Source organism: Colletotrichum paranaense (genome assembly GCF_030867605.1).
Source record: "Colletotrichum paranaense strain IMI 384185 chromosome Unknown Scaffold_9.1, whole genome shotgun sequence".
Lineage (NCBI taxonomy): Eukaryota > Fungi > Ascomycota > Sordariomycetes > Glomerellales > Glomerellaceae > Colletotrichum > Colletotrichum paranaense.
Window position 1 is genome coordinate 1,421,032 of NW_026848967.1, and position 21,366 is coordinate 1,442,397.

The 21,366-nt window shown below is 54.2% G+C and overlaps 8 protein-coding genes across 8 annotated transcripts; 5 read left to right on the forward strand and 3 right to left on the reverse strand.

The window, feature by feature from the left end:
• Positions 1 to 1,438: 1,438 nt before the first annotated feature.
• On the forward strand, positions 1,439 to 1,772 carry CPAR01_11226 (uncharacterized protein; the record flags this gene model as incomplete). Its single annotated transcript, XM_060495485.1, has 2 exons — positions 1,439 to 1,592; positions 1,657 to 1,772. The coding sequence occupies 2 exons, from the start codon at positions 1,439 to 1,441 to the stop codon at positions 1,770 to 1,772; spliced, it is 270 nt and encodes an 89-aa protein (XP_060345833.1).
• A 726-nt stretch (positions 1,773 to 2,498) lies between these two features.
• CPAR01_11227 (uncharacterized protein) lies at positions 2,499 to 4,088 on the forward strand (the record flags this gene model as incomplete). Its single annotated transcript, XM_060495486.1, has 1 exon — positions 2,499 to 4,088. One exon carries the CDS (start codon positions 2,499 to 2,501, stop codon positions 4,086 to 4,088), a length of 1,590 nt encoding a protein of 529 aa, XP_060345834.1.
• A 141-nt stretch (positions 4,089 to 4,229) lies between these two features.
• Positions 4,230 to 6,047, reverse strand: CPAR01_11228 (uncharacterized protein; the record flags this gene model as incomplete). The annotated part of the gene is made up of 2 exons (XM_060495487.1): positions 4,230 to 5,790; positions 5,839 to 6,047. 2 exons carry the CDS (start codon positions 6,045 to 6,047, stop codon positions 4,230 to 4,232), a joined length of 1,770 nt encoding a protein of 589 aa, XP_060345835.1.
• A 647-nt stretch (positions 6,048 to 6,694) lies between these two features.
• Positions 6,695 to 8,421, forward strand: CPAR01_11229 (ribose-phosphate diphosphokinase; the record flags this gene model as incomplete). The annotated part of the gene is made up of 3 exons (XM_060495488.1): positions 6,695 to 6,805; positions 6,995 to 7,142; positions 7,205 to 8,421. The coding sequence occupies 3 exons, from the start codon at positions 6,695 to 6,697 to the stop codon at positions 8,419 to 8,421; spliced, it is 1,476 nt and encodes a 491-aa protein (XP_060345836.1).
• An 881-nt stretch (positions 8,422 to 9,302) lies between these two features.
• Positions 9,303 to 12,614, reverse strand: CPAR01_11230 (uncharacterized protein; the record flags this gene model as incomplete). Its single annotated transcript, XM_060495489.1, has 1 exon — positions 9,303 to 12,614. The coding sequence occupies one exon, from the start codon at positions 12,612 to 12,614 to the stop codon at positions 9,303 to 9,305; it is 3,312 nt and encodes a 1,103-aa protein (XP_060345837.1).
• A 1,559-nt stretch (positions 12,615 to 14,173) lies between these two features.
• On the forward strand, positions 14,174 to 16,392 carry CPAR01_11231 (transcription initiation factor IIF subunit alpha; the record flags this gene model as incomplete). The annotated part of the gene is made up of 3 exons (XM_060495490.1): positions 14,174 to 15,574; positions 15,628 to 16,093; positions 16,151 to 16,392. The coding sequence occupies 3 exons, from the start codon at positions 14,174 to 14,176 to the stop codon at positions 16,390 to 16,392; spliced, it is 2,109 nt and encodes a 702-aa protein (XP_060345838.1).
• Positions 16,393 to 16,935: 543 nt separating this feature from the next.
• On the reverse strand, positions 16,936 to 17,979 carry CPAR01_11232 (uncharacterized protein; the record flags this gene model as incomplete). Its single annotated transcript, XM_060495491.1, has 1 exon — positions 16,936 to 17,979. One exon carries the CDS (start codon positions 17,977 to 17,979, stop codon positions 16,936 to 16,938), a length of 1,044 nt encoding a protein of 347 aa, XP_060345839.1.
• A 654-nt stretch (positions 17,980 to 18,633) lies between these two features.
• CPAR01_11233 (TRAPP complex protein TRS85) lies at positions 18,634 to 20,952 on the forward strand (the record flags this gene model as incomplete). Its single annotated transcript, XM_060495492.1, has 1 exon — positions 18,634 to 20,952. One exon carries the CDS (start codon positions 18,634 to 18,636, stop codon positions 20,950 to 20,952), a length of 2,319 nt encoding a protein of 772 aa, XP_060345840.1.
• Between the last annotated feature and the right edge of the window lie 414 nt (positions 20,953 to 21,366).

Below are 21,366 nucleotides of genomic sequence, written 5' to 3' on the forward strand. Positions count from 1 at the left end.
TCGTTCAATCCACGGCTGATTCTTTTACCAAGAAGACGATTCGTTGTGCTGGGAAGACAGCCCGTTGCAATCAGTATCGTAACAGGTTTCTTTGCCGCCAAGAGAGAATGGTGCGTAAAGTTTCGGTTCTACAATAGCAAGTAAGTTCAAATGCGAATGTGTCAACTCGCTCTTGATGTCCGACGTCGTGTGTTCTTGAGAGCGATGTTTACATTACTCTTCAATCTAGTAGTGAGGTTGAAGATGACACTTACCAATACAGAAACTAGCTTTAGTACTGTCAGAGCGACATCTCGTTCGCCTCTGAAGGACAGGCTTTCATGGCGTATATAAGGATCACAGGGGATTGTCTTCTATAATTAGTGTGTGAAGGATGTGGCACAGTTGATAGCTGAACCAGGCTCATGACGATCTTGTGGTTTTCGGCGAATCAGAAGTGTTGCTCCAGGGTCATCTGCGGTTGCCCGTCCGTCATGCACATTATCCAACATCTCGCGGTTGTCCCCAAAAAGACTTGGCAGCCATCATAAGGACGATGAGTCCGTGACTGGAAGCCTTTCTTCTGTTCTTCTGAAAGACATTGATGAAGCTGTGACCGGAATCGATCAGTACTTCAACTGTAGCTTCGGCTTGTTGTAATACCACGGCCATATTCGGCGACTTACTCTAACCGGAAAGTAAAGCGAATGAGCGGGATACAATCAGACGAGCCATGGACGGCGCCATCACTTCAGCCAATCGACTTCATTAACAATTGCATAACGTACGGCGCATTCGCAGCACCTTATCTTCTTCATGGAGCTCAGAGAGTACCACTGCCAGATGTTGGGGCGTATATGATCGACGCACTCAAACACCATAATGTATCCACGATACTGCCTTCGAGAGCTCAGCTTATCGGATGGTACGATAACCTCACCGTAAACGAGCCCGAGCCTTGAACCCTTTCACACATACGCGAACCACCGAGCTTCCTACCGATTTGGGCTAATAGAAACTGATTTGGGATTTTTGATAAGAATTGCGCTGTCGAGCTTTGCTCCCATCTCGACTTTGAGCTGGACGGCGATATTGTAGGGATAGGTGTAGGTAGATCCTTCCATTCTCAAAGACATCCATGAGTGATTCCGAGCTTCTGCACTCTAGGTCTTACATAATCATAACGGCACTATGATCGGCACTTAATGCGATCCTCCTCTTCTATTTTGTCCCGTCATGGATCAAAATGATATCCAGAAAACGGAGAGCTGGAGCTCCTGTTTTACTACAAGACCGTGGCGCTGACTACCGATCGAACACTTGGCCTTTCAGCCGAGCAGATCGGAGAATACCAGCGTTTGGGGGCAACAACAGCGTAGAGGGAATGAGCTTGGATTCCCGCCTCACTTTTTTGAGTTCCAAGAGAACTTATCTCGTGTTACTATTTCTCCTGGCTTTGATGTGGTACTTGCTCTTCCTGCTATACCGCATTCGGAGGAAGACATTAGATATCACAGGGCGTCCGAGTGATCGGCAAAGCTGGAGGTTGGGACAAATTGTTGCGTTAGCAACGTGGATCCCAGTGGTCGTGGAACTCGTGTACATGTGTACGTGTAAGTCTATGCTGATTATTCCGTCCCATGACCCGCCTCTGGCGAGATACTAATGTCTCTAAAGTTGGAAAGAAGTCTGGTCGGGAGGGACGACTACCGAACGGCTACGAAGCTGTTCCAGTGACCACTGGACTTAATGACAGCGCTGAGCCTGTCCCACTCAGGACTTCTAGGACTTAGGGTGGAAACCATACCACCAAAATATGACGGGTGCCGCATGAATTCATTTTCCTTTAACACTTACGTGGAGCCAAATTCTTTATCCGTCTCAAGATCTTCAGATAGCACTTTCGAAGTTCATCCTTCGATCTACTATCAACATACATTTTATGGCATACAAAGATAAGAGCGATACTGGCAACATGAACATTGCAATTTATGACTCATAGCAGATTATCATCACTCGGTGCCCGTGCTGTCTCAGTATTGTCCAAATAATTCAACACTTCTGGATTAATAGCGCAGTAAATCATGCCCAGTGAATGGTAGGATGCCCACTAGCTCCCTGAAACAACTACATAGTGCATCGCAATGTGGATTAGGATAATCAAATTGGCCATCACAGAAGCTCTGACTCTCACTCTTATTCACAATTGAGATCGGGATTGACTGTCTGGTAAGGTAGTCATTGCGTAGCTTACTGAATCCGATGATGAGATACCGATATGCAACTAAGCGGGGCTCAGATGTCCAAAGGCGGAATTGTGCAGCTTTATGCTTGCCCAAGCTCCGATAAGCGATAAGCTCCAAGCGATGTGCTTGGCCCTCGCGAACCTGCCGCCGTGCCGCTGTGAGAATCAGACGCCTCGGCAGGCCCCTTTCATCACAAGCAGAAGGCGCAAATCAAAGGCCGTGACAGTCACAGCAATGGACAGTCTTTCGAGAAACAACAAAACACATTGAAAGATGCTAAGCGGTACCTGTACGCGGCTGGCCATTGTGGCCGCCGTCTTTCTCGTCGCGGCAATCTTCCTAGTTCCGCAGCTCCCCCACGTAGGCTACAACGTGCCCACTCAGCTCGGCCACAACGCCCAAACGACAGGCGGCAAAGATGTCTCGAAAGGTGCCGATAAAACGAACGGCCCCGTCGGCGATCATGCCAACGAGGTGATCACTTCTCTGGCTTCAACTGCTACATCGCAGAGCGTGGCAAACGCGGCCCTGAAGCCAACACCTGCTCCCGCCACAGGCTCGAACCCCGATACGAAGAAGACGGTCTCAAAGCTCGAAGCTGGTCAGTCGCTGTCGCCGTTCCGTCTCGCCTCGCCAAACGGTCGCTACGAACTCAATCTCCTCGATAGCGGTTCCCTTTCGCTCCTCGACACCAAAACAGAGATCGAGTTGTTCACGTCCGATACCGAGTACCACTGGCCCGTATCATGGCAGGTCGAGCTCACCCAGGAGGGCGTGCTGATGCTCTCGTGGGCAAACGAAACTGCTGCTCCGTACGGCGCAACGCCATGGATCTCGAATCTCCTACCCGAGTGCGCTTCTGTTGAGAGTGGCGACGAGAAACCGGTTCTGGAGCTTTTGGACTCTGGAAAGCTGCATATTCGCGCTGGGGGCAAAACGACCTGCCTCCTCCACCGTGCCTCAGATGATATGGGACGTCTCGCGATCGTGTACACCGGCTTTTTGCGCACCTATTTGAAGACTTGCAAGGAGCAGAATAATAAGCTCGTCAAGACGTGGACTGGGAGCGGCGGTGTCGACGTACACGTGTTTACGTACCTGGAAGATGTCAACCACGATTCCGGTGACCCGGTGGACAAGGACAGCATAACCAAGCACCTGAAGTCGTGCTTTGGAGACGCGCTCAAGACTGTGGAGATTCTGAAATTGGACAGTGTGAAGGAGAACGCCGTGGATCCTCCCGAGGTGCTGGTGAAGGAGTGCGGCAACGATAAACTCAACCACCAGCTCAGTCAGTGGAAGGCACTATACCTCGCCAGCCTGCAGGTACAGAGCTACATGATAAAGGAGGGCATATCCTACGATTACATCTATAAGGGCCGTCTCGATCTGCTGTACTGGGGCGATTCGCCTGCCCTCTCGTCGCTCAAGGTACCCGAAAACGGCATCCTGGCACCCCGCGTTACTCTGGACTGGACGTGGTACGCCATGCTCCACGACGGCGAGCTGCGCGCGGGCGTTACAGACATCACCGCCTTTGGGCGCCCCAATGCCATGTTTACTTACCTCGCGCTCTACCGCGAGTTTATCCACATGCGGACTCTGGAGAAGGAGACGGCGAAGTGGAAGGGATTCAATACCAAGACCAGGGAGAAGAAGCCAGAGGGCCAGGAGGGATGTACGCCTGAAGGTATACTGGCGTACTGGCTGCGGATCAATGGCATCGCTGTGAAGACCGATTGGCAGTTCAAGATGGGTTTGTTGCGCGGAGATGGGAAGGTCATCTTCACTTGCCCTGAGGGCAGAGGTTGGCTGTGCCCTGGTTTCATTCCGCAGGTTCACGACGATGGAACCCTGTTTTGAGTAGTCGTTGTATGATACGAATAATGACACTGTTATATGTGAGATCACGGGTATAAGGCTTTCGCTTCCCTAATCACTTTTTATGCTTAATGGAAGTGCTCCGGAAATAGGCGGCGGCTAAGTCGGGCGTCTTTAGCCTTGTTATTCGCTACCCAGGATATCGAAGGGATTTGAAGACACTTTCTTCTCGGGCCTCATGCGAGGTTCTGCGTCTGCCATCTTCTTCCGCTTCTTTTTCTGATTTTTGGCTTCTTTTGATGGCAAAAGCAAATCGTCCGAAATACCCAGCGCCGTGGCGACCTTGCCAAGCGCACCACTGGTTTTCATACCCGCGAGAAGGCGCATTGTCCCATCGACTGATGGATACTCAGTGAGAGGTGGCAATGTGGACAACAACTCGCGCAGTTGCTTGGAGCCTTGGATCGGGTCCTTGGCTCCGACCTCGTACATGAGATCCAGGACCTGGGCCAAGATGCGGAGAGAGTAGAGCGTCGCGTGGATCTGCGCCGATAAGTGCACGACATCCCACGGGACGAGGTTCGAGTCTGCCGACACCGATTGGCCTAGCTTGATGGAGTTCAGACACGCATCCAGCTTATCGTCTTCCTGCGCGTGAGCGAGAAGGAGTTGCAAGCTGACTGCCTGCCAGGACGAGCCCTTTTGGGTAAGGCTACTTTTTGCCTTGGTCAAGGTCTTGAGGAGAGCATCCATCGAGTCCTTGATCCAGGGCCGGGGCAGCATCGCCATGTACTTGCCCTGGTTCACGCCAGACGACATTCTTCGGTACTCCCTCACGTGGGAGACGCCCCCGGGTCGCAGCAGACACGTGAGGCTGTATGCTAGCTGTCTCACGGAAGCGCTGGTATCCCAAGCGCTAGCACGGGCTGGACAGTCTAGGAGAGGCGGGAGACACATCATGCAGCCCGCGGCGCCGGAGTCGAGCGCGAGCGGCTTCGCTACCCCGGAGTAGCCCACGCACTGCAGGACGACCTCGGATAGCCTCGCGTCGAGGTAGGGTTTGTCGAGGCTGCCCAGGATCGGGACAGCGCTCCAGTCTGTAGTCTCCAGTGTCTCGTACGGTGCGCAGAAGGCGCGGAACTCTTCCGGATCTGCGACCTCGCCTTTGCAGTTTTCGAGGACTTGTGCGAATTTGGGCCGGGTGGACTTGGAGAGCTCGTAGGCGAACCTGCGCATGCCGTGGTCCTCTGGTAGCTGTAGACGTTTGGCGATCTCTGACGGGGAGAATTTTGGGCCTAGGAGAGCGGGTTTGTCGTCGTCGGTGGTGCCGATGTGGAGGTCTCTGAAGAAGGCGACAGATCCTGTCTTTAGATCGTGGACGGTCAGATCGGAGTCCGAGGTCAGGATGGTTCCGCCGTTGCGCAGCACGTCTTCTGCGCAGTAGGCGTCTGCTTCGCCGGGGACCAGGCGGACCAGAGAGGCATACTTTTCGATCGATTCCAGCTTGTCGACGATGGCTGCGACGAGAAATGCTGGTGGTGGGACCAGGGGCTGGTCTCTTTTGGGGGCATCGGTTGGGAAGAGAGGTGGTAGTGAGAGACGCGTTGATGCAATTTGCTTGGCTGGGCAACCGTTGGGGAAACCTGAGCGGAAGATCTTGAGGGACGAGGATACCTTGAGTATTCTCTCGAGGCGGACTTCTGCCTTTGATGTCGGGAGGAAGCCATCAAAGTAAATGGCGGCGCTTTGAACGTTAGCTTAGGTCTTTTCATGTCTTGGAGGAAAGAATTACATTGATATATCATGACTGGTGACTTCTTCTAACCATCCTATCGCGGTTCTTCCGAGGATATCGTAGGATGGCAGACCGGAAGTACTTCTCGTACAGAGATGGTAGATATGGTATGCCAAAGCAGGGCCATCAATGACAACTCTGTCACCGTCGAGAGGCCCAAATACCCCATAAGGGGAGAGATGATTTAGGAGATGAGGAATTCCCATGATTGTATAATGATTCTGCCTTATAGACTTACATTAGAACTAAAACATGTACGAAGATTGGCTCACTCCAGGCCACGAGATTAACAGCCAATCTATTGTAAAATCTCTTCCACTGACCTAATCTTTGGGATTACTTCTAATGTGCTGCTTCCCCAACTGATACCGCGTGTTAGAACCCGATCGAATCCTTTGACTACGGCGGTCCAATCTCCATCAAACGATCCCGTTACAAATAATCCATTGAATGTTGGGACATGGATTGAGGTATCTCAAGACATCTGCCTGGATACTTGCCTTGGTAGGTAATGGAAAGAACGACCTGAGCTCCTGCAGAAACTCATCGCGGGGTCACGGTGCGTGACACACGGTACGTACAGTCCCCATCAACCATAGGAAGCGGCGGCCCTGCCTTAGGGATTGGAAAGGGTATCTCCGGCCCGGATAAATACAGTGTGATGGTAGCACCTTCTCGCCCACTACACGTGCCTGCACTGTCCGTTCGACCCCACTGCGGCGCCTGGCTCCGTGCCCGCCCGCTTTTCGGCTGAACAGCCCCCTTGTCCCCAACTCAATTTTTCCTTCGCAGTAATAAAAGCTCCCCACCTCGCGGATCAAATCTCTTTGCCTTTCGCATTCTTCTTTTCAACATGCGCGGCACTCTCATCTTCGCGGGCTCCTCCTGCCCAGTCCTCACTAATCAGATATGTGAGAACCTGGGCATGGCTCCTGCCCAGGCGGAGCTTACCCAATTTTCCAATGTAAGCTGAAAGTGCGCATCGCTGGGCCGTCGACCACCAAGGGCGGGGGAAACGCCGTGTTCCTGCTCACGAACTTTTCATGATGTAAATCATGGAGGGAACAGCAGCCGCGGCCGCTCCCACTGCCTTGATTGGACCAATTCCAACTTTGTTTGGACTCCCTGTTGAGGCTGACCCGTCACACAAAAGGGCGAGACGAGCGTGCGAATCTTGACCAGCGTCCGCGAAAAGGATGTCTTTGTCGTCCAGTCCGGCAGCGCCAAGGTCAACGACACCATCATGGAGTTGTTGATAATGATCTCGGCCTGCAATGGCGGATCAGCAAACAAGATCACTGGTAAGATTAGCTCCACTCCCTCCGACTATCGTCTTATTGTGCTAACTCAATCGCTTCCCCAGCTGTGCTTCCGTACTTCCCCTACAGTCGCCAGTCGAAGAAGAAGTCCCATCGGGGTGCCATCACAGCAAGAATGCTTGCCAACCTCCTCGGCGTGGCCGGCGTTAAGCACGTCATTACCGTCGACCTGCACGCTTCCCAGATGCAGGGCTTCTTTAAGTGCCCGGTGGACAACCTTCACGCCGAACCACTCATTGCGAGATGGATTCGTCACAACGTGCCCAACTGGAAGGAGGCCGTTGTCGTGTCCAAGAACGCGGGCGGAACCAAGCGTGTGACATCGCTTGCAGACGCATTGAAGCTCAACTTTGGCATGGTCACAACAGAGAAGAACCGGAAGGGAACCAACATGACTTCGAGTATGATCATGCACCACCTGGACAATCTCGATCGGGAACCCGTGTTGGAGACAACGCGTGAGCCACCCAGACCTTCCACACCTCCCGCTGCACCTGGCCGAGCTGCCCGGATCAGAACCGACGCACACGGTTCCCCTCAGTTCACCAGCGCTCCGAGGTCCCACCCTAGATCGATGGACGACCGGCCCACAACACCCACACAGTCCAAGCCTGGCGATGGGTCGGTCGACGATGATGAGGAAGAGGGCGACGCGCAGTACGATGATCGTCGCGCCCATGAAGTTACGCACGGCCGATTGGTTCAGGGTCACATAGTGGACGACGACTATCCATCGCCAGCTGCATCGACCGTCAGCGGCAGCGTTCAGGGCGACGATCCCATGACCATGTCGCACGCATCATCATTCTTTGCTCCCGAGCCCCATGCCCTGGGAGGTTCTGGAGACGCGGCCCCGGAGTCGGACGAAGAGGACGAGGTCCTGAAGGATCCCAAGGTCGAGCACATGATCACGCTGGTCGGCGATGTCAAGAACAGAACCGTCTTCATCGTTGATGACATGATCGACAAGCCCAACTCGTGGATCGCCGCTGCCGAGACAGTCGTCAAGAAGGGCCGCGCCAAGAAGGTCTACTGCATGGCCACCCATGGCGTGTTCGGCGGCGACAGTCTCGACCAGCTTCAGGCGTGCGAGTGCATCGATACCATTCTCGTGACCAACAGCTTCCCCATCCCCGAGGATCAGGCCAAGCGGTGCCCCAAGCTCGTGGTACTGGACCTCTCCTTCCTCCTTGCCGAGGCGATTCGCCGTAACCACTACGGCGAATCGATCTCCCCTCTGTACCAACACATTCTGGACTGAAAAGATTTTCCGGCGAGAGAGCGTGCAAGGATTGTCTCGGTTACAGTTCGCCTGACACGGCTTCTTTTTCTGCTTTTTCCTGTCTTGGACTGGCTCAAGGATTCTCTTTTGTTATTGAGTTCCAGTATGTGTGCGGCATACTCGGGGGAGATAGGCATTTCAGCGCGGCGTTCTGGGCTAAAACGGCAAAGAGTGGAATGGCCAAGAGATGGTTGCAACCAAAAAAAATACGCGTTCCCAAGGAGACTTTGGTAGGTCTTGCTCAACATCAACACAAAGCATGGTCAGTATTAGACATGAATGATGAAACTTTGATACCTTTTTTCAACCGGGCCGCCATCCAGTATGGCGTGTGCGCGCGTTCCTCAACTGATACACCTTTTTTCACCTTCACCTGATGGAAGATTGGGTTGCATCCATTGCATCACCCTTTCTTACCTTTCACACCAACGATGCTGTTTTCTGAACAGCCGGGGCCCAGTTCATCCCAGAACAGGCCTTGAACGGAGCGTTGGCAGATTAATTTTCGACTCAAAGAAGATCCCTCTTCCGGTCGTCTTCATGACGGCCACAGCCTCCGGGACTGGTGGGAGAGGGATAAGAGAAACCTTCGAACATCTCTTCAAGTGATGTACGTGTGAATGTCTTGATCACAGTCGGTGTGTGCACCGACTTTGTTCTTTTAGCTTCCTGTTTTTGATAATAATACAAATCAACTTTCAAACATTTTTTTTTGCCTTTTTACGTCGTGACATCGTCCCTGCAGTACATACACACGTACCGCATACTCCTAGTCCTCCGTGACGCCCCTGCCTGGGATTTCATAAACACAACGTCAAATTCGTCCACATCTCTCAAGTAAACACAGCAATGTCCCCTTTCTACTCGAACAGTTCCCACCCGTGAATCTCGTCCAACAGTTGCAAATACGTGCTCTTCTCGCCTTCCTCCTTGACGGCCGCCACATCCTGAAGCAGCTCCTCACCGAAATTACCCGCGCCCGCGGCCTTGATGATGCGCCACGCGCGGCGGAATTCGTCGCGGATGGCAACGATGCCGTTGTGCGTGACTGTGCGGGCGACGTTGTGGTCTAGCTCGAAGGGGTCTTCGATGGCGAAGAGGTAGCGGTGCCGGACTTCCTTGACTTCGCCGTTCTTTTGCGCCGCCGCCGATGCTGCTGCGCTACTATCGGTGGAGGTAGTGATGGTGCCGCTGGTGGTTGTCATCGTCGTCGGGGTGGGCAGGTCGATGGGCGATCTCAGGGTCATGTGTTGTTGTCCCTGCAGTCCGGGGGGAGGACCGTCGGTGCTCGGGGAGTTGACGGCGGCGGTGTTGTTGGCGTTGGGGCGGTACTCGATGACCGTCTTGGCGCCCGTCCAGCCCTTTTCCGTCTTGGAGAGCAGGCCGCCCGGCGAGCGGATGCTGAGGACGTCGCGGCCCCAGTCGTAGCCTCGGCCCGGGTAGGTGCTCATGGAGCCGTTTTGGGCGTAGTACTCGAAGAAGCCCCGGAGGAGCTGGCCGACGGAGTCGCGGTTGCCGTTGAGCTGGCTCATCTGCGCGAGGCGGAGGATCTCAGCCTCGTCGCGCCAGAAGCCAACGAAGCGGCCGCGGCAGACAATGCTCTCGTCGAGCAGCGCCGGGGACTTGGGAGGCAGGCCTTCAGGGGGAGGAGGCGGAGGGCCGAGGGCTTGGAGGTTGGGGCAGACAAAGGGCTGGACCACGTTGACGAGGTAGTGCAGCATCATGAGGACGTAGCCGTAGCTGCTGAGGGTGCCGCGGTACGGGGTGTTCACGCCGCGGACCTTGGCCCAGTGTTTTACGAAGAGGACGAGCGGGCGGACGCGGGGGTCGGTGTGGGAGTAGCAGCGGAGGAGGAGGGTGTTGTGCAGCGCGAGATGGGCGGCGAAGTTGATATCGCACTGGACGCCGACGCCGTTCTTTGGGAACTCGAGCTTGTCGCGGTAGGGGTCGCGGGGCTGGTTGATGGCCATCTTGGCCGGATCCTTGAGGTCGCGCATCCGCTTTATGGTCTCCATGTTTTGCTTGGTGACGGGGATGACGAAGTCGTACTGGGGGTCTTGAACGTTGCTCTTCCGCATGGGACCACGGAGTATCGAGATGTATTCTCTCACGTCGTTCTCGATGCTCGGATCGTACAGGTGTTGGTCGACTGCCTTTTCGAGTTCGAGGGCAAGTTGAAGACTCTTGTGGCGGCGCGCGACGGTGAGGAGGCTGAGTGGTTCGTTGGTGGTGTCGATGAATTCCTGCACGCTCTTGCGAGTGGTGCTCGGCCAGATGCCGGCCGTGTATCTGTTGATGATGAGCTGTTTCGCGGCCGTAGCGTTAGGATCGCCTCGGGGGCGGAGGTTTGCGAGGATCTTGAGTGTCCTCGCGTGGTATCCGGTAGCTGCTTCAAACTGGCTCTGTTCGAGAGTGAGCAATTGCGCAATGGGGAGCTTTTTGAGCTTCTCCAGGTGCAGCTGCAGATGTTTGCTGTATGTCAGGGGCTCGATTCCAAAGTGCTGCTGATTCTGGAGATTCTTCCAAGACGCTATCAAATTCCGAGTTGCATCGTCGGTGTCGTCTATGCTTCCGATCTCAGCCTCTCTTTCGCATAGCATGACAATCTTCTCGCCTTCCATCTGGGCGTACACGCCAGCCAGGGACCGGTAGTTGGGAACATTAGTGATCGTCTTGAAAGAAAGAGACAGGTAATTTGAGAGTCTACTTCTCAGCGGCACGTCGTGAATGCCTTTCAAGAACGCTTCGCAAACCTTGTTGAGCAAGTCGTAGTCCTCCTCTACCAGCTCACGACAGTTAGAGAGAGTCACATCCCGACCTCCCAATCTTCTCAAAGTTCGCTTCGCTACATTATAGTAAGCAGAGAGAGACTGGTTCTCGGGCTGGTAGATAGCCGGCACTCTGGGCTCGTTCAGATTGGGGCCTGCAGGAGATAACTCGCCCGTTTTTGGGTTTTTTGGGTCGTCGATCGTTTCGTCCGTCATTTCCTTGGTGTGAGTATCAGCCGTCTCGTCATCATCTGCAGCATCCGCATGGTCGGTATCCACGATGCCCTTTTCCCACTTTTCACGCTCTTCCAAGAGGTCCTTGAGCAGCTTCGCGGGCGGGTTCTGGCAAAGCTTGATGATTGGTACTCTCGTGCGGGTCAGCAGACGCGCGCCAAGGCCGATTTCGAGAAAAGCCTTCTCGATAAGTCTGGGTATCGCAGAGCCCGACTCATCCGGTTGGGGTGTAGAAAGGGGTGAGACCAGACCGAGATCCATGTCTGAGGCTTTCGTTGCGAACCCAGAAGACAGACTGCCGAAGCACTTGAGTTGCACAGACGGCGGGGGGAAGTTCTCCAGACCATTTTGTGTCGCCTCATATTCGGCAACTGCGGCCTGGCACACTTGTTCGATCTTAACTCGGAAGGCTTCCTTCTCGGCGATCTCTCCTCTTTCAATCTCTGCGCCAGCAACGAGAGTGTTGCAGAGGCTTTCTAGGTAGGATGCCTGGTTCTCCAACTCCTCGGGCCGGACTGGGTGGTGTTGACCACGGGGGCTGTAAAGCTGGCCATGATTGTTCCGTGGAAAACGCGGTGAACCGTGCTCTTGCTGACCACTTGGGTGCTGATCATGCTGGTATCGTTCAGAGTTGACGAGGTTTCGATGTCCGTTCTGTCTGGGGGAGCGAGGCGACATGCCGCCTGCAAGGTGATGCGGCCTGTGGTGCAGGTCTGGATTATGATACGTCTTGCCTGGTCGTCCATGAGAGGGGAATCTAGGATTCTCGTGAGGGTAAGAAGGAGAAGGCCAGCCTGTGTAGGGTCGTCCAGCCTCGGTGGGCGGAGAGGGGCGAGTGTCAATGGGAATGGACAACTGAGCATTCATCTGTCGTCTCTGCGCCTGGTTGAGTCGCTTTCTGCCCACCTTGGGCGAGGGTGGTGGCTTGCCATTGACTCCGGCTGAAGCTTCGGGATGGTCTCCATGGGGTTGAAGATGATCGTTCGGTCCATTCGCCGGGGTTCCGCCACCGGGAAAGTGCGCGGTTGTTCGCAGGGCATCTTGAACCTGATGCTGGCCGGTGGCTAGAGTACCGTTGGTGAGTATCATGTTTCGCAACTGATCCTCGAGCCCATTGTTTTGAGAGCCATCAAACTGGCCCATGCCGGAATTACTGGTGCTATTATTCATGGTGATTGTTGCTTGAAGGTGTTATCATCGAATACGATGAGTTGGATACAGCTGAAGGAAGGGTAAGGCTTCTGTGAGAGTTGATGAGATGGGTGCACTGAAAATAGGCGCAGAGCACTTACCTGGTCAGACACGTCCGGGACGCATGGCTTGGACAGTTGGATGCAGAGGATTGGGGATTTGGAGGATAGATACGGAGGTGAGTAAGAGTGCTGTGATTGGGAAGCTTGTATTCAGTTTCCGATTGGCGATCACCTCATTCATGTAGGTAGGTGGTGTAAATGGAACTTCAAGTGAGGTGGAAGCTTTACGTGGGGAAGCAGGTACATTCCGGAGTGAGGGGCTACAGTCTCAGACTTGTGACGCACTGTACAACAATGGGTATATGCAGTCGGTCTCTCACTGTACAGATACTGCCCTCCGCGGACTTTGAGGTAAGGTACCGCAAGTACCTCTATGTGGATAGCTAAAACCAAGATTTGTGGAATGAATTGGATGCTTACTATATATCTCACATCTTTCATGGCCTTCCACGGTCTCGTGAAGCCATTGACTGGATTCTCCTATTCACCCCTTTACAGCAGAGAACAGCAAAATCCCCTATCTTGGATGCCGTGATGTCTGGATTTGTAACTATTGCCTGGGTTGGTGCAAATATATGGGCCAGTCAAGGGCACGCATTTTGATAATGGTTGACGTTGTCGAGGCTGAACATCCTATTAATACTCAATAGATATAAGGCATTGATGTCGTGCTTCGAGCCAGGGACACTCTGCAAGCACGTAAGATTAATTCCTTGAAGTAATTGAAGGAAAGCTAGGTACTTTTATCTATTGCGACATCTGTCCTTGCTATTGAAGCTACGGTACCTACTAGTTGAGGTACGGCAAGTTAAGAACAGTAAGGCCATCCCAATGACGTCCTACCACAGTGAGGCTCGCCCTTTCCAGATGCGGTTCCACAGTCACTGGCGAATTGTGAGGCACTGAGGATGGCCCGCCCAGAAAGAGTACTAGCACGTTGGGCTTACTTTTGGTCAATTCATTGGCTACAAATGTACCGCGCACCAAGCTTTTGCCGGCAAACTACAATCAAGGTACCTTACCTTAGCACGGTATCCGCCCAGCTTTTCTGCAAGCTCTCCAAGCTGCCTAGGCAAGTGCGCCTGATTTCTGAGCGCGCCTTCCAATCCTCCTCTCCCGCATGCACTTCATCGTCCGGGCATGCTCTTTGTCATCACCTCGACTTCTTCACCTTCGCCAATCCATCCGTACTTATCAATTCGCGAGTACACAACCGCCGATCAAGCTAGTCCTCGAGACTTTCTGGCGAACATTGATATCCAACCTTCTGTTGCATCACCGAGTCTACCGTCACCAGCTATTCTCTCTTGCGCCGCGGCCCTAGACATCTGGGCAAGCCTCATTCCTGCCTACGATTCTGACTTGCACTTGACAGAGACTGCTTGACGACGGAGAAACAAAGCGTCGCTCACCAGAATCTTCCCGAGACAACAGCCTGCAGGAAGCGCTCTCAACTCTCGCGCGCCCGCTGACAGCATGAGCGCGCCGCCACCAGGTCTGCCCAACGGCCAAAACCCGAATGGCCTACCAGGACAGCCTGGACAGCCTCGTCCCCCTCCGATCAAGCGACGACCCAAAGGCGATCCCCTTGTTGCCCGCAAGCGACCTGGAGCTCCACGACCGGCTGCCTCGCGTCCCCCTCCAGGCTCGCTGCAAACCGCCTCAGGAGCCCGACCAGCTGCCGGTGGAACAGGCCACCACGGCCTTCAGCGACCCGAAACCGAGGAAGATATCAGAGCGAAGAGAGCGGCAAACGGCGGCTGGCTCGATCCCGCGCCCCAGAACGTCAGGGAATTCAAGATCGTAACGACCAAAAAAGCGTTGAAAGATGGTGTCAGACATCACGTCATGAAACTCTCTTCCGCCAAGGCCGAGCTCGAAAGGAACGGCATTGATCCCACAAACCAAGATGAATTTACCCGACCTGTTACGCTTCAACGTCGCGATCCACGACAACCGCCTCCCGGACGCGAGGTCAAGCACGAAGAGCCCGAGCCACAACCCGTTGATGAAAAGGAAGCCGAGCGTTTGGCACAGCTCAAGGCCGAACGTGAGGCTGTTCGAGCTGTGGAACTCGCTAAGAGTGCACCCAGTCTGAAAGATCCTAGTCTTGATAAAAAGCCCAAGCCCAAGGAGAAGGAAAAGGATGTCCAGTTCCACCGCCAGCCTCGGTCGGAGAAAGAGAAGAAGCAACAGGGCCTGCGATACGAGGAGGCGCTCCCTTGGCACCTAGAGGACGCAGATGGCAAGAACGTCTGGGTCGGATCATACGTCGCGCCTCTGTCCGAGACCACCGTCTGCTTTGTTGCTACTAGAGATGGCAAATTCGCGGCGATACCTTTGGAAAAGTGGTACAAATTTACTGCGAAGCCCCATTTCAATACCATGAGGCTTGAAGAAGCCGAGGCTTTGATGAGTAAAAAGACAGACATCGGCCGATGGTACATGCGTGACAAGCAAAAGAAGAGCGAGCAAGATGAATGGGAGGCGACCAGACATGCTCTGTACGGACCTGCGAGAATCAAGACAGAAAGTAGCACCTTCAGAGCTGCTTCTCGGGAAGAAAAGCAGGACCATGACGAAATTGACATGGAAGGCGACGAGTTCCAGGACGATGACGAGAATCCCGGCTTAGACGTGGACAATGACGAGGATACCAAGGAGGCTACTGATCGCATTCGCCGAGATCAAATGGGCGCCAATCTGTTTGGCGAGGCCGACGAGCGCAGAGTAGAAAAGGAGCTGAACGAAATGAGGAAAGCCGAGGAGGAGCGCCGCAAAGAGGGAAAGCGAACCACCAAGGCACTCATCAAGAGAGAAAAGGAGACTATCTACCAGTCGGATTCGAGTGGCTACGATCCTTTCGAGTCTTCATCTGTAAGATGCTCAGAGAAGCTGTCATTTTATTTTTTTACTAATCACATGCACAGAGCGACGATGATTCCGACGAGGAAAAGAAGAAGGAAGAAGAGAAGGACAAGGACAAAGATGAAGAGAACAAGGACAAGGACGGAGACTCCAAAGATAAGACTGCGTCGGGCGTTTCTTCCAAGGGTAACACTACCCCGTCTGGCCGACAGAAACATACCGATGCTCTTAAGAAGGGCAAGTCTCTGAAGCGTCCCGGCTCTCCCAACTTGTCGGAATCTAGTGGCAATGAGTCCTCTCGGAAGAAGCTGAAGAAGCATGCCGCGGCTTCTGTCCACCAGAGCCGTTCGTCTACGCCTTCAGGAGGCCTGAAGAGCCACCTCAAGGGTGCCATGAGCGACGGCGAGGCAACTGGAGGAGAGATGTCAGACGGCCAGTTGAGGAAGAAGAAGATCAAGCTCGTTGGTAGCGGAGCAAGAGGCACGCCAGTCGGCTCGAGGGCCGGTAGTCCTGTCCCGGCCGCATCCGGTATGCACATGGATCGCGCTCCTCAATTTGTAGAGTACATGCTAACGCAGTTTATAGGCTCCAAGCCCGGTTCACCAGTTCCCGAGGGATCGCCAGCGCCCCGTGGTCCCATTCAAGCTCACGAGATTGTTGACGCCCTTCCTGAGCTCCCTGGCGGTATCAGCATTGGTAACCTTATGAGGAGATTCCAGGGACGCATCGGCGATGGCCCTGGCCAGATGGATCGCAAGGAATGGATCAAGCTTGTCAAAGAGAACTGTGCCTACGGATCCGACAAGATCCTTCGTCGCAGACCTTAGGCGGGAAAGCCAATGTTGTAGATTCTGCTAGCGATCGATCCATCATTAGGATGGAATTCGTCGGCGAAGAGTCCTGCGCCGACGTGTCACCCATAAATGAGTACCTTGGACTATCTCACAAAAGTTGTATGAGTGAAATGAGCACAGCTTGTTTTTCGAGGAGGGCGTACATGGCTCGGGCGAAATTAGTCATCTTTGAAGATTTTCAATGAGAGTCGCAAACGCGAACCAGATATTCTAAGAGGAGAGAAGCACCCGAGCAAACACATCTCAGCCAATAGTAGAAGAGAGACGTCAAGCCAGCAGGACGCCTTTCGAGACCGCAATGAACATGCTTGTGGTTGTCTTTTACGCTATGAAGTTAAGTTCTTGCTCACCGGACGAAATTATGTCATTTTTATTTCGAAGTTCAAAATGATGTCGGCTCATATTTGAACCATCACTTTGATTGTGACTGGAACGCAAATATCATGGGATATCCAATGCTTGAATCCATCGCATTCCGGTGTCTTAACCGAACCAAATGTCGACATCCTAGCGCGATCATTCGTCCATCTGCCAGGCGTAGTCGAGCCCCTTATTCCGCTCCCTGCGATTAATCGCCCTGAACCGCTCCCCTTCAAACCCGTTACTCCTGTCGACGCCATCCCACCTATACCCCGGCTTGATGCCATACCGGTTCGGCGGCGCAGCGCCAGCATACACCGGCCGCCTCTTCCCCTTTTTACCCTTTGCCCCTGCACCACCACCGCCGCCCGTCTTGTCGCTTAAGAACTGCGCCATAGGATCATTCCACCGCTCCTGCTCCTTGAGCTCGTTATTCATCTCCTCGTCGTCCGCCGTCCGCGCAAACGTCATGAGCTTGGCGTCCTCGAGCGCCTCCCTGCGCTTCCGCGCGTTCTCGAGCTGCACGTCGCCCTTGGGCGCCAACCTTGCCTGCCGTTCTTTCTCCTCGGCCTCGAGCGCGAGTTTGCGCGCCTCCGCGCGCTTCATGGAGACGTCGACGCGCCGGCCCGTGGCGTCGCGGTAGACCGTCTCCTCTTCCTTGCCGTGTTTTCGGAGTTTCGCGAACTCGGCTTCTTCGGCTTGCTGGCGGCGGCGGAGCTGTGCTGAGACGGCGGCGGCGGATTGCAGGCCTGCGTGTGTGCCGTCGCTCATTTTGACGACGTTGGCGGCGGCGTCGTCGTCGTCGCCTCCTCCTTCTATGACGGGCATCTCGTCGTCTGCGTTTCGTGCTGCCGCATTTTCTGCTGCTGCTGAGGCGAGGATCGCGTTTGCTGCTGCGGCGCTGTCGTCGTCTTCATTGTTGCCCGCGCCGGCGCCGCCTTGTGATTTCGAGGATGCAGCGACCGTCTTCCAATTTGATTTCTTCGTCTTCCTAAACTCTGCTGAGGTCCCTGATACGAGAGCCGGTCCTGATTCTGCGTCGTCGTCTTGTGCGGTGGAGTTGCCCCATCCGTTATCGTCGTCGTCTGCGATGATGAGGCCTTGGGTCTCGGTGGGTTGTTTGCGCTTGCGCTTCTTGGTGGGTTTCGGATCTGCTACTAAGTAGTTCTTTGCAAGATATGATGAGAGGTCGGATGGCATTGTCGGATATGGCCTGTGCAGCCACGAGAAGGTTGGAAATGGGGTTCGTTTTGGGTGGTTTTGGTGGTAATGAGAAGAGCTATGATACTTCAAGATATCACAGGTAAGCTAAGACTGAGGTATCGACGTCGTTGCACATCGAAAAGATGCACGGACCTTGATGGACCAGAGCCAGAAAAGCAGGGGCCGCGGACCGACAAGGGTCCCCCCACTCTCACTCGTCCCTTCCACGAATGGACGTGCATGTGACCGGGGCGCTAGTTACTTATCGGAGGGTTGAGTGGTCTCTCTCTCGCGCGAACCTGACAATGACGGCTTCTGGCTTGTAATTAGGCCAGCTGCAGCGTACAGTACAACTGTGGCATCGTCGCGGAGCCAGTCTTTGTACGCCATCTTTTTCTCTCCTGCTTCACACTTTCCATGTTTGCTGACCCCTTCTCAAAAGTTTTAGACTGCGCCAAACATTCGTTCATTTTTGCGATCCACCGCCGAGCCCCCTACTAATTACGACGCCCAAAGCCATCCGGCGGAGTTACGAATGCTCCAACATCACCGAACGTCCGATATATAAGCCACTGGCTTCTACTCATCTGACAAGATCAAGGCACAGGGTATCGGTCATTCCCGACTGATACGCCTCACGCAGCCTTGGTCATGCAGTCCCCGGACAATGAGGCCTCGCCAATCGAGTCGCTCCCCGCCATGCCCATGGCCGCCTCGACTGGAAGACCGCCCAAGAGGCAGTCTGTTCCCGAAGGCCATCCGCTGGCACAATCCGAGGTCACGTTACCATACCGAAGATCCAACCCCTCTGTCGCGCCGCTCTTCGCTTCCACTTTGACGCCTCCCGGATCACGCTCAGGGTCTCCTATGGGACGAGGCTCCCCGGCCCGAAGCACAATGTCCGGCTCTGTCTTTGGTGGACCAGCAGCTCGCTCACTCATCGAGAATGCTTCCGACAGCCCCGGCGATCCGCGTAACTTGATCATGAAAGCCTATGTCCCCCATGTTGCGATTTACGCCTCGCCAGATACCGAGGAGCTCGCGACCGACAAGGGTTTCAAGAACGGATTGTGGGAGCTGCTGCGCCCTTTCGGAGAACAGGTGCAGGGCAAGGTCACCATCAGAGACAGCAACGGTGCGAGTAAATCATGGGAGGACTACTCGGTTCGGTTCACCAAGTTTGGAGACAATATCGAGCACCCTGGTTCGAACGCTTCGCAAGGCACGCAATCTGCGGCGACCAACGGACAAGCCGGATCTATCTCAAAATCGAAGAGCCACTACGACGACGTTGAAGCGGTGGTGGACAGCCATCTGTCTTACGCTGAAGAGTCATTCCTCAACACCCCGCACCACGGATTGACGAGACAGGGCCTGGACGTGGAGGCTACTTCCCCATACTACTCATTATACCTGCGGAGACTCTTATCGGGCATACCCGTGTCACCTCACGAGACCTTTGCGCATCCAGTGGCCTGCGTGATTGCCATCAGCTCGCGGAGTCCATCACCGATAGAAGATCTGCGCAAACTTTACAATGACACGAGCACTGGGGAGAACAGACTGCCAGTGTGGGTAGACGGAGACTATCTTCGATACTACGTGTTGGTACACGATGAAGAGCGCGACGACGTCACCCGTTCACTGGCCTTATTCGACCAAATGAAGCGTCATCTCGGCCTACACTGCCATTTGCTGCGGTTGAGAAGCACGCAGAGCGCAGAGACCGATGACGATAGCATACCTCTGCCGCGGAGCGATTGGATGTCGGCAGCCGAAGAACTGAAGGACATCCGAAACAGCGAGGAACGAGAAGACTTTGAGGACCCGACAAGATACATCTTCGAGTCGGATGCCACGGCGATTCGCACCTTTGTGAGAGAGATGGTTACGCAGTCTATCATACCTACCATGGAGCGCCATGTGTCGCTGTGGAACGATCAAGTCGCATCTCGTAGAAGAGGAATTACGGGAAGGTTCATGAATCTGTCGCGGAAATGGGGAGGCTTCGGCAGTAGCTCAAGGAATTCCGTCGTGGGAGGTAGCGGGTCATCAAGCGCTTATGACGCGCTCGGATTCTACCGACCAGATGCTTCAGAAGCCATCATGCGAAAGCTAGCCGACTTCGCCTTCATGCTCCGGGACTGGAAACTAGCGCACTCAACATATGATCTCCTAAGGTCCGACTTTAGCGACGCAAAGGCCTGGAAGTACCACGCGGCAGCCAACGAGATGGCCGCCGCCAGTCTCCTTATCATGCCGCAAAATCTGCCTTCCAAATCCCGCGCCGAAACGATCGACCAGATGTTGGAAGCCGCCTTCTACTCTTACTACACACGTTGCAGCTCTCCTTTTGGAGCACTGAGATCATTGACGCTCGGAATCGAGCTTCTGCGGCTTAGGGGCGGCAGTAGCGTCGACGACGCTGTGAGATGGGGCATCCGCCTCCTCGACTCCAAGATCCTCGGCCCCGTCGGCGATGCTCTCATGAAGGAGCGACTCGCCGTCTGCTACGCCTCAAAACCGGGCGTCGGCTCAGGCTCGTGGGGCCACCGGAAGAGAAAGTCGGCCATGTGGTGTATCCTCGGCGGCGAGGCATGGGACCTGCAACAGAAGTACATACAGTCCCAGCGGTGTCTCAACGAAGCCTCGAGGATCTACTCGGAGCTTCCGCACGAAAATGGCGTTTCCAAATTCAGCCTTGCCAACGAATTCGTGGCTGGCCTACAGCATCAGCTCGATGAGAAGCTCGACGTGGACGATGGAAATGGAGGCGACGAGTCCCCATCACAAGACGTGGAGGAAGTCCTCGTTGAAGAGAGTGAGACTATGGATTTCAGGTCAAGAAGAACTAGCATGATGGGTCGTGGAGGAGCACCTGTCGCAAGCCTTGAGACTGCGCCGTTGCATGAGGTTGTGTCACCCGTCAAAGAGAAGGGTGACGGATCGGTGCAAGACGAGTTTGGCTAACACGACTTGGATCGGTTGGAGTGGCGGAGGTGCAGCGATGGGCGAATGAAGTGATTAGTAGATGCGTTTACGAAGCGGATTAATAGCATTTACAACCACTGTCGCTGCCTCTTTTCAGTATTGTTGTCCTTGCACTGTGATTGTTCATTTCTTTGGTCAGGACGAATTATAGTAGAAGGCAGACAAAGTAAGGCATGCAGCCAGAAGCCATGCCTGCTCCTTCTTCGTTTGATACCCCAAATTCTCATTTAATCCAAGGTATCCGTCTTGAAGCCATCGTTCCTCCCTCTTTACACTAACTGCCTTACTTATAATTAGACCTGGTGCCCAGTTTTGTGTAAATGTCGTTTGGTGGCATCTTCTACGCCAAGGTAGTGGTCAGTACGTACCTGCGCTAATCCCCTGCTCGAGGTC